Source organism: Lissotriton vulgaris, chromosome 8 (genome assembly GCF_964263255.1).
Source record: "Lissotriton vulgaris chromosome 8, aLisVul1.2, whole genome shotgun sequence".
Lineage (NCBI taxonomy): Eukaryota > Metazoa > Chordata > Amphibia > Caudata > Salamandridae > Lissotriton > Lissotriton vulgaris.
In genome coordinates this window covers 13512095-13530680 of record NC_141696.1, presented here as the reverse complement: position 1 = coordinate 13530680, position 18586 = coordinate 13512095, and the positions used below count along the sequence as shown (strand labels likewise).

Below are 18586 nucleotides of genomic sequence, written 5' to 3'. Positions count from 1 at the left end.
GGTGCCCAGGAGTGGACATTTCACAGGAAAGCCAGGATGGGTTCCACAGCGGTATGAATTCAGAGCTACGAGGCCTCCGGGTAGAAGTGCGCTATATAAATACTCTACATTTATATTTACTTTGCAATAGAAACAGGTGAGTAGCACAAATACACAGTGGTGGCCAGGGGGAGACCTAACCATATACTAAAATAGTGGTATGCGAACCACGACTCAAGTCAAGACTGTACCCAGAAGACGTAGAAGTGCCGGGGATCCAATTAACCACCCATGGTGAGTATCTAGGAGGTTGTGTGCAGTGTGAGAACATGACTGCATACTCAATACAAGTCAACGGGTAAGTCGCTGTTGAAATTTTAAAGAAGAAGGACCCTTCCAAGTGGACCCTGAAGAATTCCTGTGCAAGAGCCACCCCACCTGAGGATACCCTAGGAAGCAGGATACCTACACCCAGGAAGCCGGTGCATAGGTGTGAAATGGCGTCAGAAACCACTGTTGAACTCAGTGGAGGACTTCAGGAAGATGCCGCTGCTGAAAAAGGTGAGAGTGTCCGGTGGAACCTAAAGGTGAATTCAAGAAGAGAAGTAACTGAAAGCAGAGGGGACAGAGTCTATGCCACTCAGGAGTGACCAGGAGCAGAGAAGATGAATGCCCACCGATGTTGGATGTTGCAGGGGATTTGACATTGACCTTGAAGCTGCAGCTGTGCAGACCTGGCGATGCTGTGAAAGACCAGGAGCTGTTATGAGCTGTCCTACGTTGAGGGGTCGGTGTATGTCTGGAGCACCAAAAAGCCTAGGCAACTACAAATAACGTGGAAAGGAAAGAAGGTGTAGTGTCGGCACCAGCAAGTTCCAGGTGACTCACCACAAGCAGGGGAGTCAGGGCAGGCCCAAGCAACCAGGAGAGCCCATAGGAATCAAAGAAGACCCTTAATAGGACTCACAGGCTGGAGGCACTGGAGTCACAAGATGACCTGGAGCACCTCACCAAAGATGCAGGCACACAGTGCAAGAGATGTGGTTGGGACAAAGACCTTGGTCACAGGAGATGGTTGAGGTTGGGGCCACTTGGAACCCGAAGATTTAGAGGAAGGAAGCCAACAAGCCCTTGCAATGGCACGTCAACAAGGTGCACAGGGGTTTGGTTCCTGTAGCTCTGACAAGGGATACTGGCCTCAATCTTTCTGAGAGGACAGGGCAGGCCATTACGGATGTGAAGAACCACCACCTGTGTTGCTGAGCCTTTTGGAGTCCGTGGTTGCTTGGGATCAGTAGGTCGATCAGCTTCGGTGTCTGTCGATGCAGGGAAGTGACTCCTTCACTTCAAGGGAGATTCCTTCAGGTGTCTTGGATGTCCACATGCTTTGGAAAGTTTCTGTGTGGAGCACAGGCACAGACATTGTAGCAGACCTGCAGGACGATGAGACCAGGAGCAGCAGGAGTCTTCCTAGTTGCAGTTTCAGAGCCCAGAGCAAGATCCAGCGAAGTCCGGAGTGCCCAGACAGTCAAAGATGCAAGGAGGTTGCCAAATGTGCCCCTCAAGCAGACTAAGTGGTGGTGGCAAGCACTCCTACCCAGCCGCAATACACTAAACCCTGTCTTGGAGGTGGTCACACCCCATATGACAGGATACCTATTGTTCTGCCTTCCCCTGCTCGAGCTTGGCTCAGCAGCAGGAGGGCAGAATATTGTCTCTAGTCGGCAGCAGCCATGTTGTGCTGTCCGGGTCTAGAAGACTGGTACCGGGAGCACTGAGGGCCTCCTGGAGGAGCTTTACAGTGCATGGAATCATACCTCCCACACTGTTTATGGTATGGAGGTATGATTTCAACATGTTTCATACCAAACGTAACAGGGTTCATTACAGCTAGTTTAGAAATGGTCATCGCGTAATGATGCATGGCCACTTTATGTATTGTAATGGCTGTTGCACTTAAAATGCAGGAGAATTGATTGAAGTTTGTAGGGGCATCCTGCTCATGCAGGGGCACCCTCACTCTTAGAACTGAGCACCCTGCCTTCAGGTTTGGAAGGCCTCCTTTAGGGGTGCCTTATAGGTTTTAAGTGCAGTGAACTTAGATATAGGGAAACCTATATCTGTTGTAAATGGTGCTAGCACCAACTTACACAGGCTGCAATGGCTGTCCTGTAGTTACAGTTTGAGTGGTCTCCTATGGGTGGCATAATACATGCTTCAGCCCATGGGGGACCCCTGGGGTACCTATGGCCTGGGTACCTCAGTACCAAATACTAGGGACTTAAAAGGGTACACCAGTGCCCAATACCAATTTAGGGGAGAAAGCACAGAGACTTAGGTCCTGATTAGCAGGATCCCAGTAAGACTAGTCAGAAACAGCTTAGCACCAGGCAAAAAGTGTGGGTGATCATAAAAGCAGATTATACTTTCCTACAGATATCATTGTGTGTCAATAAATCAATTAATAAGTGGCATGTATAAAGCGGCTTCTCAACCTTGAGGGTCTCACAGCACTGGCAGAGGGGTGATGGCCCTTCTGGGAGTAGGATCATGCTACCAGTTGTTAATTTTAGTTAGGTTTAAGTGTTCAGAGTTACATGATTGCAAACAAGGAGGAGGAGCTGAGAGAGCGTCAAGCGGCAAAGCTACACCTACGGCTACGGCAGTGGTGCAGTGGTCAGCTTTCCACGAGGGCTCCAAAAAAGAATATGGACCTACGGAGCTAGAGCGGGCCTGGAACCTGGTGTTTAGCTGCTTTTCATTCTATGACTGCCCCAGCCACACTTGTTCTTCCCCTACAGCCGCCCACACCAGTTCTGGGCAGCCGAGACTGCTCCCACTGCCTGAAACCGCCCAGACTCATTGGTACACAGCCTCATCGGTGCACAGAAGGTAGTCAGACGCACCTAGCGGTAATCAAAATATACCTTGGGACAGATCCAGTAAAGATTTGGCGGCCAACGGAGGGGTGCCGGGGGGTGCCGGCTGCTGTAGCAGTTGTGGTGGGGAGTGGTGAGGAGTGAATGAGGCAGGCCGTAGTCGGCTGCGGCCTGCGCAGCCTGTGGAAGCGGCCCGTGTAGATGCGGGTGCAGTTTGCGTGTGTTGGGAGAGCATCGCTCAATGAGTTCCCCAGAGTCGCTCAAGGATTCTTGACTCAAAGCTTAAACATGCTTAGGCTGCAGTGGATATCCCTGTAAGTGGGCTGTGTACCGTGCCCACTACCAGCAAGTCATCTGGGCTGCTAACTTGGGCACCAACCAACCAGCAAACCAGCAAGCTTGCCTGCCTCTAAGCCGCAGTAAGGCACGGGCACCTGCAAGAGGAAAAATAGAATAGTGAGGCAAAGGGGATCAGAGAAGCACTTAGAAGTGAGGTGTTGGTCCTTAATAAGAGCCTGCTGTTCTGATATTAGCCTCCCTGTTCGCTGTGCCATCCTCGGAGTAACTAACCCCACAACATGAGGTCAGTTCGCACAAAGGGGCAAGTGCAACTTTCGTTCCAAGCTCTACTACAATAAATGTGTAAAGCTTCAAGGAAAACTCAATCCCGCTCCCAAAAGGATACCTCCGAGGCAAACGATATAGACCTTGAGGACTTACCAGCCGTAGATGGGCCTTCATTAAGTCTGGGGGGTGCATTGAAGGCTGTGGGGGGAATTTAGAATCAAGCCTCCGCCACCGTGGGTGGTTTGGCCCATTTCTCCCAGCCAAGTAAAAAGGTGCCCCACGTGAAGGGAATTGTAAAGCCAAATTGCCTTTATCTACTTCTGCACAGAAAATTATGTGTTTATCTATAGCCCAGGCAATTTTTTTATAGAGCTACATCTCAGAAGGACGAGCTGAGAGATGGTGGAACACAGTCGGCAGGCTTTATGCCTTTAGACTAAAATTCACCGGCGACAACAAATTCCCCTTATGATTTAGTAGTTAAAGCTCAAGTCCATAAGGGTCCTAGAGTCGGGCAGGTAAATGTACTGCCTACCCAAACGAAGTTGCAGCCTAGAATGAACTATACACACCAGGTGCAAGATACCGCTTCTCCCCGCCTCGCATCTGATTGGGTAAGGCCACCCAATCCATACTGATCGTGTCGCTGGCAGCATAAGCCCGAAAACAAGGAGGGTGAAAGCGCTGCAAGGAAGTAGCAAGAGTGCAGTGAAAATTAAAACACAACAATGGCTAAAAACAATTAACAGGACCGTAGTCCTGCACCACAGAAGCGCTCACTCGCAGTAGTCAGTTTTAGCGGATTTGCGCATCCGCACCGCAACCATCTTGAAAAGGAAGGGGGGCACAACACCTCGTCCCCGCCTCGCATCTGATTGGTCAAGGTCACCCAATCAGTGGAGATCGTGTGGCTGGAGGCAAACGGCCAAAAAAAGGAGGGTGAAAGCACTGCAAGGATGTAGCAAGAGCGCCATGAAAAATAAAAACACAACAATGGCAAAAAACAATTAAAAGGAACGTCGTCTCACACCGCAGAAGCACTCATACGCAGTTTTAGCGGATATGCCCAGTACTGAGGTAAAATGTGCCTTATCACAAAAAACATACATTTTTAAAATCTAGCTTGTTCAGTGGCCAATATCGGCACAACCCCTGACCGCTCTTCCCCCAACTTTTCCAAAATAAAAGACACCACACTCTAAAAAGTTGGAGAAATTTGTTGCAGCTTTATTAGCATATACATTATGCCAACATGTTGGGTTATCTTACGGGCGATTCAGGAGCAGGCCGCCCCTACGCGACCCACCCACCTGATGAGCCATAACCCCCCGTGGTGTTAACCGCGGGGCGTTGTCAGTTAGGGGGATGGTCTAACCCCTCCCCCGGCAGACCTACACTCCACCCCTTGCTCACGCCCCTCCCTCTACGGGGGGCTGAGCGTTGCTGGCAACCCCCGGTTGATCAGGTATACAACCGCCCGAAGGACTAACGGGGCGCCGTCACTCCTCCAGAATGCCTCCGTGGATCTCCCTGGGGATAATTTGCTCTCGCACCCTTCCAGTGCTCCTGTAGAGGGTACCCTTCTGTACCTTCCTGCATTGGATCGCCCTGTAACTCCGCCTGCAACACAAAAGACAGTATTATTAGTAGCCCCAAGCCCCCCCACCTAATGCCCGAAAGCAGGGTAAGCTGATGGGCGGGAAAAGCGCCAGGCAGGCACACGAACGTTGCGGGCGAAGGGGGAGTGTGAGGGGGGCGAGGGTCAGCTCATCGCCGCGTCCAGGAACAAAGAGGGCGCTTGACCCTCGCCCCCTGGGTCATATAGACACTCCCGCCCCGCCCCTGGCCATAAATTACATCACCAGGGGATCCTCCGGACCCCCAACCACTAGACCGCTCCTGGGTCTGTGCCATCCTCTGGCACTAAGGGTGGCCGCCAGCGTAGGTGGCCAACTTTGGTGTCCCGGGGCAGCCAAACATAGTGCCAATATCGGCACAACCCCTGACCGCTCTTCCCCCAACTTTTCCAAAATAAAAGACACCACACTCTAAAAAGTTGGAGAAATTTGTTGCAGCTTTAGTAGCATATACATTATGCCAACATGTTGGGTTATCTTGCGGGCAATCCAGGAGCAGGCCGCCCCTACGCGACCCGCCCACCTGATGAGCCTTAACCCCCGTGGTGTTAACCGCGGGGCATTGTCAGTTAGGGGGATGGTCTAACCCCTCCCCCGGCAGACCTACACTCCCCCCTTGCTCACGCCCCTCCCCTTACGTGGGGCTGAGCGTTGCTGGCAACCCCCGGTTGCTCAGGTATACAACCGCCCGAAGGACTAACGGGGCGCCGTCACTCCTCCAGGATCCCTCCGTGGATCTCCCTGGGGATAATTTGCTCTTGCACCCTTCCGGTGCTCCTGTAGAGGGTACCCTTCTGTACCTTCCTGCATTGGATCGCCCTGTAACTCCACCATGGCTCTGGGTGCGGCAGACGCCATCCCAGAGCCCCCAAATACTCTTCCTCCTTTAGATACAACCCGCTGCTCCCATAGCTTCCGCTAAATCAAGTAGAAAAATAGCCATCCCGACTTCAGATAAATGAACACCGTCTCCATCAAAGCAACCCGTGCATTTCGTGTGTAGCAGCCCGTGTCTTATGAAACCAAATCCCCTTTGCTCTGTAAATTTGCGCATCGCGCTGTTCACCTGCCTGCGGGAAGTCTCCAAAGCTACCCCTGACCGAGCGCCTTTCCAATGAAGTCTTGGAGAGATTTCGGACCACCATAATTCACAGGTCCCCAGGAGGTTGCTCAAATCACACATAGTGTTCGTCATCATCTGCAACAGGCCCCTGCGGCCCACATGCACCAACTGCTTGCCACCTAAATGTATTATTAATAAGTCGGGTGCTACTTCACCCTCGTCGAGTAACTGCTGAATTTTGTTCTTCAGGCTACTCCAATGTATGTCGGGCGACACTTTCCACTTTATCTTGGTCGCTGTGAAACCATGTTTCCACTTTCCGCTCTCCGCCCACCGGGCTACCCTTTGAATTCCCAAGTGTCCCGTCACCCAGACCGATTTACCTGGTAAATAAAAGATGCAGATGTTTTACACCTTGTTTATTAACAACACACAAAGATATACACACTGCAAACCAATGACATTGCGATTATAACACACCAGGACAAAATGTTTTGAAAAAGATGATTATAGCTCATCCTATGAACGTATATATCGTTTGTAGCAATTCGACTCCCAGCGCCCCACATGTTTTATATTTCCAACTGGCAAGCCTGCCTGAAACGCCGTGGTCGCTGCCCCTATCCTGAAAGAATGCGTACAAAATCTTTTGCCCTGTACTTTATTACCAGATAAATCTAAACAGGTGTCTATGACACGCTGCACTTGGCACTTGGTCAAAGCTGTTCCATCCGCATGAACCAGCAAATAACCATCAGCAGGAGGACGCAGGGACAGGTATCTCCCAACCAGACGTACCGGGCAGTACCTGGCAACCTCTAACTTGTTCAGCACTATGACTTTGCCAGCCCCTTGCTGATCCGTTTTAGATTGTCTCAACCTCAGTGATAAGCAATCCCCAGACAACAGGGTATCCTGGATACACAAAGCTATGCCCGATCTATCATTCTTTGACTTCGCGACTATTTCCCCTATCCTGAAGGCACCAAAGAAGGCCAGCGCAAATGTTGCGGAAAAGAGAACTGCCTCAAACTCAGAACTTGTGGCCCTTTCTATGCTATCCAGCTTCCCCTTTAATGTAGCAAAGTCAATCGCTGCCCTGTCATCTAAAGCACGAGGCTCGCTTCTGGACCAGCCCTTCAGCGCTGACCTGATTAAAAATGACTTTGTTGGGTCTAGCTGTCCCCTCAATCGAGCGTGATGGCTAATGGCTGACAGATGCCCAGCAACCCAAGATTGTGATTTGCCCTCATCTTTCGCCCACAGAATAAAGTCCTGCGTCCGGGATTCCAGCGTAGGCCACTCCTGTTCCCAATCCCCGGCGAAAGCGCAGAACTTCTCCACGCCGGCACGGTATCATTTGATTGTTCGCGGGGCCAGCGCCAGCTCCCCTTGCCCTCTCAATTGCCTCTCAGATTCTGAAGGAACCATAGGTACTCGGGGAACCGGGTCATCTCTTCCTTTGCTCTCGGCCATGCCTCACGAAACCTGTGCCACTGGAAGCGAGAAAGAGCGTCAGCCGCTGTGTTCTGGACCCCCTGAGTATGCCGCGCTCTACACTCCACATTGCTCACCAGACAAACCCTCATCAACTCAGTGAGTAGACATAGAACTAGCGGGCATGAAGCTGACTGAGAATTAATGGCCTGTACCACTGCTAAATTGTCCGACCACATCAGGACCCTCCGTGCAGCTAGCTGCTCTGGCCACAGGTGAAATGCTACCACAATGGGAAACAGTTCTAGCACAGTAATGTTGGATGTAACCTTCTTTTTTCGCCACACATTCGGCCATGCTTGCGCGCACCACTCCGTGTCCAAAATGACACCAAAACCTTCCCTTCCAGATGCATCAGTGAACATAGAAAGGTCAGGAGACCCTGCCCAAGGCGCCCTTCAAACTACAGAGCCGTTGAAATCCCCAAGGAATGTGGCCCACATCCTAAGGTCTTCCCTCATGCCGTTGCTGATCCTCACTAAATGATAGCTCTTGCTGACTTTTGCGGATGCCCTTGCCAACCTGCGAGCAAAGACCCTTTCCGCGGGGATTATTCTTGCAGCGAAGTTGAGCTTGCCCAGCAGACTCTGTAAAAAACCCAGCGTCACCTTATCCTGACCCAGAGCAGAATGAATGATCTGTGCCAGATCCCGAACCTTGTCTGCTGGTAACCTACACTCGCCTTTCACTGTGTCGATTTCAATCCCTTAGAAGGTCAAAACCTGCTCAGGGACTACTGTCTTACCTGGAGCTAAGGGGACTCCTAAGCTAGCAGTCAGTGCTTCAAACTTCTGCAAAGCTTCGCTACACTCCTCTGACCCTTGCCTTCCTATAAAAAGGAAGTCATCCAGGTAATGAGAAACCCAGCTGACCCCATATTGAGACTGCAGTGCCCACTGCAGGAAGCTGGTACAAGTAGGCACAAGACACTGCACATCCCATCGGCATGCAGCGGTCGTAGTAATACTCCCCATCCACTTTGAAACCTAGCAAGTGTTGACTGCTGGGATGCACAGGTAATAACCTGAAAGCCAATTCAATGTCTGCTTTGGCCAACCATGCCCCTACGCCTGCTCTTCTTACTTGGTCTAAAGCCACATCCAGTGTGCAGTATGACACGGAGCAGGACCCTTCCTCCAGACCTTGGTTGACCGAAGCTCCTTCCGGGTGAGAGAGGTTGTGTATTAACCTATAAGACCCGGGCTCTTTCTTAGGTACCACCCCCAGAGGTGACACCACAAAGTTTTCTAAAGGTGGCCTGTCAAAAGGGCCGGCCACTCTCCCTAACAGTCTCTCCTTCTCCACCTTTGCTTTGACTATCAAAGGCAACTCCCTAGCTGACCTTAAATTCTCTGCCTCTCTGTGGCCCTCACGGCCCACGAAGGGTATCTTAAATCCTTCGCTAAAACCATCCAGCATCATGAGCTTGTCCCGAGGGAGCGGATACTTTAGCAGGAGGGGTAACATGTTAGACAGGATCACGGGGGAGGGCCCCTTTACAGTGCCGGGATAAGCGTAGTATTGTGCGATGGGATGCAAAGGAGGGGGGGTGCTGAAGCGGGGAGGACATGAACTACTGTTATTGCTGGTTACCTGCATCCTTAGTGATCTTGGAAGTGTCCCCTTGCTGCACTGAACACGACCCTGCAGAGTGGGAGCCTCCACATTTGTTGCATGAATGGGCAAACTTACAGGACTTTCCCCAAGTGCAATGACCGGAGTTGAAAGGGTGACATATCCCTGGGGACGACTTCTTGAACGACCATCTGTTGCCCCCTCTACCTCTGTAGCCACCCCGAAAGGACTTTCTATCCCCCAGTGTCTCGCTACGCTGTGTGTTATTGCCTAAGTCCTTATACCCTTGCTTCTTATCTATACTCCCCGCATTGCGGAACAGGTTGGAACCCATGTGATCTAACCACAGTTGTACTTCTTTTTGGTCCCATCTCATCTCTGGGGACAAGGACATTCGTCTCCTAAATTCCAGGTCGTAACTCACCCAACCTTGCCCGCCCCAACGAGCAGCTTCTTTCCTGATCAGTGTGCTGTATTGAACGAGCGCCTGCGCCTGTTCTGGGTGCTTCTCCAATATAACTGCCTGTAAGATGGCCAACGCATCTAGCCAATTCTCGATTGTCTTCTCAGGCCATTGCTGGTACTTTGCCTTTTTATCCTCCTCTTTCAACCCAGCTTTCCTGACGTCAGTGCCTTCCTGTCCTAATAGCAACAGTTAAAAGATTTCAATGAGTTCTCTCCTCCATATCATTTCTTTGGCAGCTAAGGGTACCTGCTAGGCCAAATGACAATGACCAGACAGTAGGGCTGCTGCTGCCACCTTGGGCTCAGGAGTAGGCGCGGACAGAGGTGCTGCAAGGGGAACTACTCTATCAGCGCTTCATGCGGAAGAAAGATATTTTGTGAACAAAGGAAGTAGCAAGGCACCGCTACAGAGAGTAGGTGGAGAAGACGTACCAGGGTGTGGAGCCGACTTGATCAACTCAGTGTCTGAGGAGATGGAGATTACGCTGGTGTTGGCAGGAGTGGATATTGGAGGAAGAACAGGTGCCAAAGGAGGAGGAGGCACCACGGTTCCTCCAGTGTTTCCGCTCGGCAGCAGCGTGGACGACGACGCCACCAGAGAACTGGAGCTGGCCACTTGAGGGAGAGTCGATGTCGATGGCATCAAAGCAAGCGGCGGAGCGACCCACACAGAAGCTGCAGCCTTCGCACCCTCGCCGCCGTCCGCAGCACTATTCAATGTCACAACAGGTGCTGGGGAGACCTTATTTCCCAAAAGCTCCCTCATGAAGTCTTCCAGGGAATCGGATAATTTACCAAGGTCCTCTCGTGTGGCGTAAACAGCTGAGTTCTGTATAGATACCTGTGGAATGACTGGTGACGCACACGGTGATGCGGCTCGAGGTGGGGGCTTAATTTGAGCTATCACTGTCCTGCTCTTGCTTGCAGGAGGGTCTGGCGGAAATTCTTTGGACGTTTGCTTCCGCACCCTCTTAGACGATCTAGTGTGACCGGCCTCCTGCAAGTCATGATCCGGGAGGGGAGCCTCGCAAATGACTCCGGAGTCATCCCGCTCGACATCCCTCGCAATCCCCTTGGCCCAGGATAGCCCCTTCCCCCTGGCCATCTGCATGAACGCCGCCCACTGCGCCTCCTGTGACGCATCAGGCAGCGAGTCGTCCACCTCGACATCTGAGAGAATAGCGATGGGGAGGCCTGGCTTTCCATATAGCGTTGTGGGCTCGTCTCAGAATCTGAGGGGGGAGGATAAAGGGAGAATGAGAAAAAGTCCTTGGTACTCTAGTAGCTCGGGCACCCCACTGCGGGTCCAGCAACGTCCCTGTACCCTGGTCCCTGACTTACTTACTCAATCAGTGGCAATTAGGTGTAGGTGAGCTTCAAGCCTGACCCAGACTTCACGGTGCGCAAAGCTGCTCCCAATCCTGTTTCCACCGTCCCCTCAGTGGTTGTATCCTTCCGCAACAATTCCCTGCAATAGAAAAAAGTATTAGCCACAAACCGCAACTTTTTTACTCCTAGCCAGCGTACTGACCACAGTACGCCCACCGGTTTACCTCTGTATCTCACCAGGGAATCCGTCCAGACAACCTCCTCTCGCTGCTGCCCTGTTGTAAACAAAAGAAAAGTCGTGAGTATCACCAGTCCCCCCCCTTAAGGCATGCCCTAGACCTCTCCCTAAAACCTGAAACAATTTGTTGTATATTACATCCACTAAGATCTCAATTACAATCAAACGCCTATCTTGTATAAATGATGCATCCCAATCCTGAGCCACACATTGTGTGACTAATAGCATGTCGATCTTCTCTGACGTCGCTGGCCTGCAGAAAACAAAATAACAGATGAGTCCCCCCTTCCCCCCTCCCTTACAACTTGAACAAAAGAGTCCATCCCCCTGAGCCCCATAAGCTAGCAGTCAGTGCTTCAAACTTCTGCAAAGCTTCGCTACACTCCTCTGACCCTTGCCTTCCTATAAAAAGGAAGTCATCCAGGTAATGAGAAACCCCGCTGACCCCATATTGAGACTGCAGTGCCCACTGCAGGAAGCTGGTACAAGTAGGCACAAGACACTGCACATCCCATCGGCATGCAGCGGTCGTAGTAATACTCCCCATCCACTTTGAAACCTAGTGTAACTCAGTACCATTGTGTCATTTTATTTTAATGTTTACATTCATTTATTTGCGCACTTTTATACAGCGTGGATCTCACCCTAAGGAGCCAGAGCGCCCCACCACAGGAACAGAACTGATACAGAGAACAATACAAGTGAACCAAATACAAGAGCAACGTTCAGTGAATGAGGCGATCGCCTGCCAATGTATGTAGCCCATCAGCACTTTATCCGCTCCTCCTGCGAAGCACTCCCACATCGCCAAATAAAGTCAAACGAAAAGTATAATCTATAATTAACTACGCCGGCTGCAGCCCTAGAGGGCCAGCGCAGACAGCGGCGAGCGAGGCGGGGCTGCTCGCGGCTTAACAAAAAAAAAAAGTCTGGGCATGCGCGAACCCGCGACCGGCGGCCATGTTCGGGCCTGGAAAGTAAAGTAAAGTTAAGATGGCCAGAGCGAGCCCCCGGACACACACGTGTACCTCCTAACAAACCGCCCAAGATCGGCAGGGGTGTCACCAGCCAACGCGGGCCCCAAACCGCGAGTACAACAGCAGAAGCAGGGAGCCCAACCGAGGAGCGCGATGCGCGCCGCTCCGAGGATGCTTGCCCGACCATATCCCCCCTCCCGGGCATACCACAAACTGCCTATGAAGTCCACCCCGGCGACCACGCTGACCCACCAGAGGCCTCCCGCACATAGCCTGCAACCCGCCGTAACAAGGTGAGGCCCCTAAAGACGTGCAACTAACGCAAAGCCCCCACCTACCCAAAACAACTCCCGACCCAAAGGCGCGCGAACTCTCTGCCCCACGGAATCGACGCCCCCAACCCGCGGTGCCAGGATGCAGCCGATCTCCCTAACCCCAGCCATCGCTGCGGCAGCCCCCTGGAACCTTCAACATCCCACAAGCCGTCCCGCACCTCAGACCCACAAATCGAACAAAAGCACAAGGCAAAGGTCGCGCAGCCCAGCCCGAGGCTCCTACCCCGCGCCCTCCACCCACATACACCCAGCACACCAAATTCCCTCCATGCACTCACCTCAAAAGCGCCGAGCAGGCACACGAAAGAGCGCCGGACAGGCACACGAACGTTGCGGGCGAAGGAGGAGTGTGAGGGGGGGGGGGCGAGGGTCAGCTCATCGCCTCGTCCAGGAACAAAGAGGGGCCCTGGGTCATATAGACACTCCCGCCCCGCCCCTGGCCATAAATGACATCACCAGGGGATCCTCCGGACCCCCAACCACTAGACCGCTCCTGGGTCTGTGCCATCCTCTGGCACTAAGGGTGGCCGCCCGCGTAGGTGGCCACCTTTGGTGTCCCGGGGCAGCCAAACAATATTGTTTCTTACAAAGGATATCTCTGTACTCCCTTATGATCTCATCCAGGCACCTGCTTGTATTCTTGGTAAGATTGTATTCATTTGATTAATATTAGCATCGCCTATGGTAATGTATGTATGTACCCTCTGCCCAACCCCATTTCAGGTCAAATCTGTGGCTCACAGATTATTTACTTTTGCAATATGCACTTCTTAGAATCAACTAGGTATGAGTTTCTTAAAAATAATCTTTAGTCTATTTAGCACTCAGTTCTTGGGGTGCTTTAGGCATTTCCTCATGATTTTCCTTTTAACCATGTGTGACCACTTGCAGGAGCCGCAGCTTGGAGAAGCACTGGCCTTTATCTCTATCCAAAGCAGAAAGCATCCATTGAACTCCCATCATCAGCCATTGGAGCACAGCTGAAGGTAAGACACTGCTTGTCATGGAAAGAGCTGCATTTGATGTTATCTCAACCGTGAGGTCTGTGAATGGCATATTGTGTCCGAACTAGGATAGGCAATGCCCCTGAATATAAAAGATAGAAGCATATAAATATTGAGGACAACAATTGGATTAAACATTTCAAAAAGTAAGCAATTGAACATTTTCTATACCTAAAGTCATGCACACACGCACACACATATATTCACTGAAAACAATTACAGGGATGATATAGTTAGGGTCAGGTTTCACTCATACAAAACCAGTGAAATTCAGTAGTTATAATTAGATGAGCTAACTATGACTCACGTCCCCACCAATGCACTGCTAATGACCTTACATACTACATCACTCATGACATGGTCAGTGTTCAGTTCATAAACTTTTATTCGATTATAAAATTGCATAATCATAAAAAGTACAGTTTTATAAAAATTCAAGAGTTAATACATTGAGACACATGTAATAGTTAAGAAACGATTTCACGACGAGTTTTTGTTACTAGTTTTAAAAAGGTCACTATCATTTTAGCTTCATGCGGATTTTTCAGTGACTGGAGATAGGCGAGAGCTGGGTATGTACATCTGAGTCCACTTAGACGGAGAAGGGGAAGGATCCATTTTTTCCTAGCTGCTCTGTAGTACTTGCAGAACAAAATAACATGGACCGTTGATTGGTTGGAAACCCCGTCACAAGGACAGCATGACAGGCTCCTGGACCAGTTGTTCGGTTCTGGAAATGAGACCATTCAGAAGAAAAGGTCGAACCGTAGTCTTGTCAATAGGAACTTTTCGTAGTTCGAGAGAAAAAATGACAAGTAGGGCTGTGGTAACTTCTCTGATTGTAGTGAGCAGATTTTTTCATTTTGTGTTTTAACAATCTCGGCCTGGTGGCGGAGTTCTCTTAAGTGGCCCATACATAGTTCCTTCAACTGTTTCTTTGAAATGTCCTCTATTGATGGTGGTTCGAGAAAGTATTGCTCCCGATCAAGGTCTTGAAGGAATTTGTGGATGTAATTGAGCCAGGGTATTTTCCTCCAGTGGGCTAGGCCAAGGCATTCGGTGATGAGGGAACGCGTTATGTGGCTTTCAGGATTACACCATATGCGGTGCCAGAGTATAAGAGGCTGGCATCGTATGGTGTCTGTCACATATTCCATCCCTAGCTCCCGATGCGATGCAAAGATCGGGGAGCTTTGGGGGAGGGCTAGAACGTATTTAATAAAAGCGTTCTCCGTTACCTGGAGTTGGTCAATGTTTTCGTAGCCCCAAATGCCTGCTCCGTAAGTGGCCACGCTATGGCATTTTGCGTAGTATATTGTTAGCAGTTCCGATGGAGCTGGTTTGCCAAGTTTTCTGGAGAAGGCACTTAGTGCTGATACTGCTCGGCGGAAATTGAGATTTCTAGTTTCGATTGCCTTGCGCCAGGTCATTTTGTCATCCACAAGTATACCCAAATAAGGGTATACCGATGTTTTTTCCAGTCGGTTTTTATTGATATACATGGATTTTGAGGCTCCGTGTTTTGGTCCGATGGTCATTGTGAATGTTTTTTTAATGTTGACTTTCAGACCCAGGGAATCCATAAATGCCACGTATTTGTTCAGCTGCCGCTGGAGTTGGTTAGCTGTCCGGGCCAGGATGACCGAGTCGTCGGCATACAGGAGGATGGGTATTGGGCGGCGTGCTATCTGCGGAAGGTCCTGGCTCCCTTCCAGCAATGCTTGTTCAATCCCGTTAGTGTATAGGTTGAACAGGAAGGGAGCCAGTACGCACCCTTGCCTTACTCCTCGTGTTATTTTAAAGGGGCGTGATAGTTCGCCTGCGATGCCATAACGAACTCGGCCTTCCGCGTTGGTGTAGAGTTCCCTGAGGAAGGCTAGTATGGATGGATCCACTCCGAGGTTTATCATGGTCTCCCACAGCTTGGCATGCTGAACGCAGTCGAAGGCCGCGCTCAGGTCTACGTAGACCAGATAGACTTTGCCTCCTTTCGCGCTGGTGTATTTTCCGGCCAGGAGGGTCAGGTTTAGAGCCTGTTCCACCGTCCCGAGCCCCTTCTGGAAGCCGTATTGCAGGTCTGTGATGATGCTGTTCTCCTGGGCCCAAGATTGTAATCGGTCCAGGAGTAGTCGGCCTGCAATCTTGCCCGTGGAATCCAGAAGGGAGATCGGCCGGTAGCACGCGGGATCATTACGGTCCCCTTTCTTGAATATTGGCAGGAGGGTGGAAGTAGACCATGATGGAAGAAGTCCAAGTTCGGTGACTGCTGTCATTACCCGGGTAATTATTAGTGACCAGTAGTCGCTGTTGTATAAGAACAAGTCCATAGGTACCCCGTCTGGGCCGGGAGCCTTGCCAGTTTTTGACGCAGTAATGGCTTTTCTAACCTCATTAACAGTAAAGCGTAGATTAATGGGATGGAAATTATTCTCTACTTGTGGTTGATCTTCTGTTTGAGAGAGGTCGGTTTGCGAACCAAACATTTTTATAAAATGATGGACCCAGTCATTCTCAGTTATTGCCACATCTAGATGATGTGGGTCTGTGGTGTTATCTAGAAGGGGTGATCTGATGGTCTGCCAGAATGTGGTGCTGTATTTTTTTAGTGCGCTCTCATGAAGTTGACACCATAGGTCTTGCTTTATCTGGCGCCTTCGCGTTTTCCGGGCAGTGTTGTACTTTTTCCTCAGGAGTGAAATTTTTTGGGCGTCTCTAGGTTTCTGTCGGAGGGCTTCTTTGAGGGACGTGAGGGCCTTTCTGCAGTCAGAGTCAAACCATCTCTTTGTTGGAGGTTTTGCTTTGTTTGCAGTGTGTTTAAATAGCTCGTCCCTTATTGCTCCTTGGATATTATGAAAGGAGTTGAGAATTAGTTCTGGAGAGGCCTCTGCAGACAGACAGTCCCTTATCCATGGTTGCGTTTTTGCAAGTATCCTTTGTGAAGTAACTTCGGGGTCTATCTTTGACCATTTAATGGCATACCCATTCTTCTTCTTTAATACTAGTGATTGTTGATCGAGAAGGCTAGCTTTTGTTGTGGAGGGACCCGTGTTTTCCATAAGGAGATCCACGCTCAGGGGGTAGTGGTCGCTAATCGGGCTGGACCCTACTTTGTAATTTTTTAGTAATCCTTTACAGGTATTTGAGGCTAGGATAAAGTCAATGGTTGACATACAGCCGCGCCCATGAAAAGTAGGTAGAAATTTCTGGACCGGGTCAACTAATTCGTTGGCAAAGTCTAGGTCCAAGGTGAAGAGAATTTCGTTAAGCTTGTTTCCACTCGGAGTGTGTGCAAAGTGTGGGATGGGATCTCCGGATTCGGTCTGTAGACCGCAGATTCCACTTTCATGATTTGGACATGTTGTTTGATTGAAATCGCCTCCCCAGATGTAGTTTATTGTCGTATTTAAGTTCACGTTTTGTAATGAAGATATGTGTGCTACCATTTCGTCTAGGTAAGTGCAGCATTCCAGGGAGCCTGTGTTGTTGTAATAATTTATGATTATGAATAAATTTCTTGACGCTGCCGTCTGATGAGTGAGTTGAATGATTTGATAAGTGGGTGTTTCCTTTGTTAGTTTTGCTGTTAGTGGTAAGGTGTTGGAGAGATAGATCAAGAGCCCGCCTTTTGGTCTTCCCATTGTACTTGGCGTTGCTTTTGTGAAAAATGTCTTGTAGCCCGCTAGATGAAGAGGGGATGTACGCCAGGTCTCTTGTAGGCACAAGATTTGGTGGCTCCTTGCTATGTTCAGCCATAGAGGGCATGATATTTTTTCCGTTAGGCCTGCAACATTCCAGTAGGCTATACCTATGCTCATGACCTCTTTATTTTCCGTGATAGCAGATACTGTCATCTCGTTGGTGTGGATTTCAGTAGTTGTTTCGGGCTCGATGTTTAATCTTTGGCTGGTATCCGCTTCTGCTAGGTGGGAACGGTTCAAGAGATTGTTTGAATGAGTCAGTGATGACTCTGGTGTGTAGGGCGACTCTGGTGATGATGTAGGATACTTGTCGGAAACAGAATGGTGTATGGAATCTGCATTGTGGTGGTTAGGTTTGTCCATAAATGGTCAATCGATCATTTCAAGGCACTCAAATCGGTTTTGGATCGGAAAGCCCTGCCATTCTTCATATGCTTGGTAAGGTCTGTCCTGCCAATAGGGTATTTGGCGTTCAACATATCTACCTCTTGGTCCTCCCCTGTCTGAGTAGTCGCATGGGTACTCCCTCTGATTCCATGGTGTTTGACACCAAGGGTCCTGATTTCGTAGATCTTTAAAATGATCTTTAGGATAGTGGTGCCATTCCCATGGTGGAAAGTTACGATGTTGTTTCGCTGGGGGGTAAAAGAAGGAGAGGTGGCGGGCGTCTATTCCCCCTTTTTTGTCGAGTTGAGGCCAAGCACAAATGTGGTCTACGGTTGCGGGATCTCTACATGTTACGATGATGCAATCACCGCGTATTGTTTTCTTTGTTTTGCCTATCCAGGCTACCCTACGGGCTGTAGTGATCCCTCCCGAGAGATGGGATTCAAGGGGTCTGTTTATGCTAAGCCACTGCATGGCCTTGTTTTTAAGTGACCATGCAGTTTCTGGAATGTCATTTGTTAACTCGGGTACTCCTGTTAAAACTATTGTATAGGCAGTAGCTTCCGGGGGCATGTGAGCGGGGCGTCTAGCTATGGGAGGTTTTTTCGGCGTGGTTTTGGATGTGGGTGTGTTCTTGGATGTGTTCTTGGGTGTTTTTTGTGAAAGCAATGGGTTCGATGACTGAGAGTCAGGCTTTTCAGTGGTGGTTCTACTAGAATCTGGTTTGGCTGATGGACCTGGAGTGCCTGTCATGGCCTTACCTGCGGTTACTGTTTGCTGTACTTTGGAATGAGGTGGTTTCTCCTGCTGGGGAAGGGGTGTGTTTACAATAGATTTGGGTATGGTGGACGATTGTTTTGAAGTCTTTTGTACTGAAGATGTTGTGTTGGAATGATTAACTGCTTTCTGTGCGTGTGATTGGTTTTGCTTTTTTGGTGGGTGCGAGGTGTTACGTT

General features: G+C 50.1%; 1 protein-coding gene across 2 annotated transcripts in view; it reads left to right on the top strand.

Annotated features, from left to right (window-relative positions):
• Positions 1-18586, top strand: part of LOC147693228 (TRPM8 channel-associated factor 2-like) — a 223146-nt gene that overhangs the window by 110716 nt on the left and 93844 nt on the right. For both annotated transcript variants that reach the window (XM_086933634.1, XM_086933635.1), the window contains exon 4: positions 13433-13527. In XM_086933634.1, the coding sequence (XP_086789760.1) occupies positions 13433-13527 (95 nt within the window). The remainder of the gene's footprint in view (positions 1-13432; positions 13528-18586) is intronic.